The sequence below is a fragment of the Chiloscyllium plagiosum genome, chromosome 16 (assembly GCF_004010195.1).
Source record: "Chiloscyllium plagiosum isolate BGI_BamShark_2017 chromosome 16, ASM401019v2, whole genome shotgun sequence".
In the NCBI taxonomy this organism is placed as follows: Eukaryota; Metazoa; Chordata; class Chondrichthyes; order Orectolobiformes; family Hemiscylliidae; genus Chiloscyllium; species Chiloscyllium plagiosum.
Window position 1 is genome coordinate 75,934,521 of NC_057725.1, and position 7,129 is coordinate 75,941,649.

The 7,129-nt window shown below is 46.8% G+C and overlaps 1 protein-coding gene across 1 annotated transcript in view; it reads right to left on the reverse strand.

Moving 5' to 3' along the window:
* Nucleotides 1-7,129, reverse strand: part of LOC122558021 (ciliogenesis and planar polarity effector 1-like) — a 77,987-nt gene that overhangs the window by 14,346 nt on the left and 56,512 nt on the right. Inside the window, exon 9 of the mRNA XM_043706355.1 lies at nucleotides 6,293-6,417. Coding sequence (XP_043562290.1) covers nucleotides 6,293-6,417 — 125 coding nt within the window. The remainder of the gene's footprint in view (nucleotides 1-6,292; nucleotides 6,418-7,129) is intronic.

Consider the following 7,129-nt stretch of genomic DNA (forward strand, 5'->3'; position numbering starts at 1 on the left):
CTCTCAGCCCAACTCTGCAGTTTATCCAAGTCCCCCTGCAACCTGCAACATTCTTCCAAACTGTCCACCACTCCATCGACTTCAGTATCATCTGCAAACTTACTAACCCATCCACCTATGCCTGTGTCCAAGTCATTTATAAAAATGACAAACAGCAGTGGTCCCAAAACAGATCCTTGTGGCACACCACTAGTAACCAGACTCCAGGCTGAATATTTTCCTTCAACTACCACTCGCTGCCTTCTTTCAGAAAGCCAGTTTTTAATCCCAATTGCTAAATCACCCTCAATCCCATGCCTCTGTATTTTCTCCAACAGCCTACCATGTGGAACCTTATCAAAGGCTTTACTGAAGTCCATGTATACCACGTCAACTGCCCTACACTCATCCACACGCTTGGTCAGCTTCTCAAAAAACTCAATGAGATTTGTGAGCCACGACCTGCCCTTGACAAAACCATGTTGACGATCTGAAATCAAATTGTTGCTTGCTGGATGATTATAAATTTCATCTCTTATAATCCTTTCCAAAACCTTTCCTACAACTGAATCTGGACTTTTATTCTTCTGAGAGACAAAGGCTGGTACCAGGTGTCTTTGGGTCAAAAAAGGGATTGCCCAGCAACAGCAATTGGATTGGTTTTAAATAGCAGTTTGTCACAAAATGGAGAGAGAGAGAGGGAGGTTGGGATCTCACAGTGCCAACAGCCAGATCCCTATCCCTAGTTGCCCCTTGAGAAGGTGGGGGTGAGCTGACTTCTTGACCCGCTGCAGTCCATGTGCTGTAGGGTGACCCACAATGCCCTTAGGGAGGGAATTCCAGGATTCTGACCCAACAACATTGAAGGAACGGCGATATATTTCCAAGTCAGGATGGGGAGGGGTTTGGAGGGGAACTTGCAGGGGGTGGTGTTCCCATGTATCTGCTGTCCTTGTCCTTCTAGATGCACGTGGTTGTGGGTATGGAAGGTGGTGTTGTAGGAGACGGGCTCACTCCCACCCTCAAGGGGAGACGGGAAGATTGATTTGGTTTGATTTATTATTGTCATACGTAACAAGATGCCTGCTATCCAGACAAATCAAACCTTACAAAAGTACATCAGGGTAAAAGAAGAGAATGCAGAAAGCAGTGTTATAGTTACAGAGAAAGATCAACTCTAATATATAACAGGTCTGTTCATACGTTTGATAATAGCAGGGAACAAACCATTCATGAATCTGTTGATACGTGTTTTCAAACCATTGTATCTTTTGCTCAACAGAATACGGTGGAAGAGAGGGTGGGAGGGGTCTTTGATGGTGTTGGCTGCTTTCCCGAGACAGTAGGAAGTGTAAATGGAGTCAGTGGATGGAAGGCTAGCTTAAGTGGTGGACTGGGTTGTGTTCACAACTCTCTGTAGTTTCTTGCAGTTTTGGGCACAGCAGTTGCCATGCCAAGCCTTGCTGCATCCAGATGAGACACACTTATAAAAATTGGTAAGAGTCATTGTGAATGTCAAACTTCTGAGAAAGTAGAGGTGTTGGTGTGCTTTCTTGACTGCAATGTTGACGTGGATGGACCAGGACAGATCATTGCCGATATTTACTCCTCGGAACTCAAAGCCCTCAACCACTGCACCATTGATACAGACAGTGGCGTGTCCCCCACACTGCTTCCTGAAGTCGGTGAGGGCTCACTCCCACCCTCGAGGGAAGGCAGGAGGAAGGTTCACTCCCACCTTCAATGGTAGTGTATGGAGCAGTGAGGGTCAAGTCTTCTGGATTGTGTTTAGGAGAGTTTCCTATAGCAGTCTGTGTCCCGTCCAATATGGAAGGGAGTATTGTTGGAGTTGGTCCTTGGAAATGAAGTGGGCCAAATGGATCAAGTGTCCATTGGAGAAGTATTAGGAGACAGTGATCATTGTATCATAAGGTTTAGGATGTTGGTGAATGATATGCAACAATCCAGAGCGAAAAAAAAAAATCAATTTGCAGAGAGTTGACTTCAGTGAGGCAAGAATAGAATTGAGCAGGATTGACTAGAATAAGAGGATGCTGGAAAAGACAGGAACTGAACAATGATCCACCTTTGAAGAGCAGATGGTCCACCTACAGTCAAGGTACATTCCCTCGTACAGAAAGGTAGGACAAGAAATCAGAGCATCCTGGGTTATCAAGGAGGTAGAGGTTAACACGAGAAAGAAAAACTGCACTTATGACAGGTGTCAAACAGAAAATACATTTGAGGATTAACAGGAATGCTGAGGGTTTAAGAGGGAGAAAGAAACAGCAATCATGAGACAAGACCAGCAGCAAACAGAGGGAGTCCCAAAGTCTCCAAGAGATATATAAACTGACGAGATCACCTTGAAGGTCACCTTCTCAACCCTGCCCCTTACCTGAGGTGTGGTGACCCACCACTCCTCCCTCTCTAATGAGACAGCAGCCCTATGGTGCTCTGGGACATACTACCATGGCAACAACAAAAAATAAACAAACAGTCAGAGAGTAGTTGAAGAAGGAGTCGATCTTATTAGAGACTGAAAATGGGATTTCCATGAGGAGGAAGGGGCATGGCGAAAGTGGTAAATTAATAGTTTACATCTAGTTTTACAAAACAGGAGTCTGCTGCCCAGGCCACCGTGACAGAAGAGAAACTCTGTCACAAAAAGGCATCCCAATCAATAAGGAAGAAGACTTGGATTGTTGGCACTTAAACTTGACAAGGCATGAGGATCAGATGAAATGGAACTAGGGATTTTGAAGGAAGTGACACTAAAATTATAGGGACAATGGCCACAATCCTTCAATCTTCATTGGGCTTAGGGGAGGTGCCAGAAATGGAAGAACTGCAAACATTACCTCCTGGTTCAAGGAAGGTTGGAAAGATAATCCCAGCAATTACAAACCAGTGAGTTTAACTTCAATGGTGAGGAAACTACTCACAACAATTACTCAGGAGAGAATCAGGAGTCACATGGAAAAGGTGGGGATGATTGCGAAGAGTCAGTATGGATTTCCAGAGGGGAAATTGTTTTTAATGAACCTGCTGGAGGGTTTTGAAGAGATAACAGAGAGACTTGATGAGGGTAATGCTGTTGATGTGGTTCACATGGATTTCCCGAAGGTGTTTGGTACAGTGCCACCCAAAAGGCTTGTGAGGAAAGTTCTAGATCATGGAGTAAAAGGGACAGCAGCAACGTGGATACAAAACTGGCCAAGTGAAAGGGAACAGAGAGGAATGGTCAATGGATATTATTCAGGCTGGATGAGGGTTTGTCCTGGAGTTCCCCAGGGGGTGGTATTGGGACCCTGGCTTTTCCTGATCAGTATTAATGATCGGGATCTTGCTGTGCAGGGGACAATCTCCGTGTTTGTAGCTGACACTGAACCTGGAAGGATTGTAAACTGTGAGGGGGGGCAGTGTGGAACTCCCAAAGGACACTGACAAGTCGGTGGAGGGGGTGGGTAGGTGGCAGATGAGGGTCAATGCAGAGAAGTGTGAGGTGATGCTCTTTGGTTGGAAGAACACTGAAAGACAATATAAAAAAGGGGGTACAATTCGAAAGGGGGGGCAGGGGCAGGGGGAGCTGGGTGTGTATGTGCACAGATCATTGAAGGGGGCAGGACAGATGGAGACAGCAGGGAATAAAGCACACAGTGTCCTAGAACATAGACATAGCACAGTACAAGCCCTTCAGCCTTCAATGTTGTGCTGACCTTTTGTCCTACTCTCAGATCAGACTAACCTACATACCCTTCATTGTACTATCCTCTATGTGCCTATCCAAGAGTCACTTAAATGTCCTGAATGTATCTAATTTTACAACCACTGCTGGCAGTGCATTCCACGCATCGACCACTCTGAGTAAAAAAACATACCTCTGACATCTCCCCTTAAACCTTCCTCCAATTACCTTAAAATGATGGCCCCACATGATAGCCATCTCTGCCCTGGGAAAAAGTCTCTGGCTATCCACTCTATCTATGCCTCATCATCTTGTACACCTCTGTCAAGTCACCTCTCATCCTTCCTCACTCCAATGGTGGGCGGCACGGTGGCACAGTGGTTAGCACTGCTGCCTCACAGCGCCAGAGACCCGGGTTCAATTCCCGACTCAGGCGACTGACTGTGTGGAGTTTGCACATTCTCCCCGTGTCTGCGTGGGTTTCCTCCGGGTGCTCCGGTTTCCTCCCACATCACAAAGATGTGCGGGTCAGGTGAATTGGCCATGCTAAATTGCCCGTAGTGTTAGGTTAAAGGGGTAAATGTAGGGGTATGGGTGGGTTGCGCTTCGGCGGGTCGGTGTGGACTTGTTGGGCCGAAGGGCCTGTTTCCACACTGTAAGTAATCTAATAATAAAAAAAAAATCCCCTAGCTCCCACAACCTTTCTTCATTAGACACACCCTCAGTCCAGGCAGCGTCCTGGGAAATCTCCTCTGCACCCTCTCTAAAGCTTCCACATCCTTCCTATAATGAGGTGACCCGAACTGAACACAATATTCCAAGTGTCCGCAGTTTTATTAATAGATTCAGAAGTCAGACAACACCAGGTTATACTCCAACAGATTTATTTGAAATCACAAGCTTTTGGAGTGTTGTCCCTTCATCAGTTTAAGTGAGAGAGAAACACACAGGCATTTATTGGCAGAGTGATCGATAGGTAGAGAAAGCAAAAGACCACACAAAGTGCAGTGTTGACAGAGTAGATAATAGGTCTCTGCAGGTGACCAAGAATGGACACTCCCATCACACGTGGGAACACCAGCCTCCACATTCATGGCAGATACTCATGTGACTCAACCAATGCTGTCTATCTCATACACTGCAAGGCATGGTATAATGGCAAGACCAAGCAGATGTTACAACAACAACGGATGAATGGACACCGCGCAACAATTGCCAGGCAGGAATGTCCCCTCCCAGTTGGGGAAGTCTTCAGCTGGCAAGGACATTCTGCCTCCAATCTTCGGGTAAGCAGCTTCCAAGGCGACCTTCGAGATACACAACAACACAGAATCGCCGAGTAGAAACTGATAGCCAAGTTCCATACCCATGAAGACAGCCTCAACTGGGATCTTGGGTTCATGTCTCGCAACACCAAACCCCATCGCTGATAACTTGTTATAATCTCTCTACCTTAATTAGCTTGTGCAGTTTTGGATTACTTGTTACTTTGGTTAGACCCTCAGTGTGTGACTCTTTATACCTACCATGTTATTCCAGCCATTTGGTTTGTCTCCAGCACCAGCTTATTTTTAATTTTTTTGTATTTATCTCTCTGCCTCATTTAATCAGATTACAGGTCATCCCTTCGCTTGTTATTCAGCTGTTGACACTTTACTCACACCGTCTAACACTCTTGGTCACCTGCAGAGACTTATTATTTGTCCTGTTAACTCTCCACATTATATGATCTTTGGATCTCTCTGCCTATAAAATCTGGGCCTATGTGCTTCTTTCTCACTTTAGCTGATGAAGGGGCAATGCTCCAAAAGCTTGTGATTTCAAATAAAGACTTCCAACTTTGTCCCAATCCAACACCTGCACCACCACATCATTTTTAACACAGACATAGAGTACAAGAGCGAGGAGGTGATGGGGAACTTGTACAAGACCCTGTTTGACCCCAGCTGGAGGATTGGGCACAGTCGTGGGGGCCACGTTATAGGGAAGATGTGAGTGGTTCGGAGAAAGTGTGGGGGTGGTTTACAGGAATGGTTCCAGGAATGAGAAACTTCAGTGATGAGGATCGATTGAAGGAGTTGGGACTGTTCCCCTTGGAGAGAGGAGGCTGAGAGGGAGATTTGATGGAGGTTTTCAACATGATGACAGGGCTGGACAGAACAGATCGGGAGAAGCTGATTCCACTCGGAAAAGGAACAAGAACGAGATGGCACAGATTAAGAGTGATCCACAAATAAAGCAAGGTGGATGTGAGCAGCGAGTCGTTAGGGTCTGGAATGAACTGCCTGGAAATATGGTGGGGGCAGGTTCAACTGAGGCACTCAAGAGGGAACTGGATGGTTATTAGGATAGAAACAGTGAGCAGGGATACAGGGAGAAGGCAGGAGATTGGCATTACACTATTGAACCAGTGCAACCATGATGGGCCGAATGGCCTCTTTCTGCAACATAACAATTGTGTGCTCCCAGAGAGTGCAGTAAGGCTCAACCATACCCTCAAGGGGGAGAGCAGGAGGGCTCACTCACACTCTGGACGAGGACTCATACACGTGAACAAAGAGCAGATGGAAGCTGTCTGTCACAGCTCACTGACGGACTCACACACTGACACTGAGGCACACCCACCGTGGTTGAGAATGCCGTTCTCCTGATCTCCTCTGTCCAGAACATCCTCCTCTGTTCCACTGTCAGAGTCCGAAGTCAGTTCCTGCTGGTGGCTCTGGTTGGAGTGACTGAGATCCTGTCCTGACCTATCAGTAACACAGCACAGGTTTAAGCAACACCAATCGAACTGAACCTCTCTCAGTGTGGTACTGATTCACTAATTCAGAGAACATAACAACTTCAGTATCTCACCTGTGACTTAGACCCAGCTTGAGCCCAAGGGACAAGCAGGATTTTTCACCTTAGTGGGCGGCATGGTGGCACAGTGGTTAGCACTGCTGCCTCACAGCGCCAGAGACCCGGGTTCAATTCCCGTCTCAGGCGACTGACTGTGTGGAGTTTGCACGTTCTCCCCGTGTCTGCGTGGGTTTCCTCCGGGTGCTCCAGTTTCCTCCCACCATCCAAAAGATGTGCAGGGTCAGGTGAATTGGCCATGCTAAATTGCCTGTAGTGTTAGGTAAGGGGTAAATGTAGGGGTATGGGTGGGTTTCGCTTCGGCGGGTCGGTGTGGACTTGTTGGGCCGAAGGGCCTGTTTCCACACTGTAATCTAATCTAATCTAAAAATCTAATCAGGAACTCAAGAATAGGATACGCCTCAAGGAGAACTCCTCCACTATTAGTGTGTTCTTCAACACAAATGGCTCCAAGTTCCTCCATAGAACATAGACCAATACAGCACAGAACAGGCCCTTCGGCCCACGATGTTGTGCCGAACATTTGTCCTAGCTTAAGCACCTATCCATGTACCTATCCAATTGCCGCTTAAAGGCCACCAATGATTCTGACTCTGCCACTCC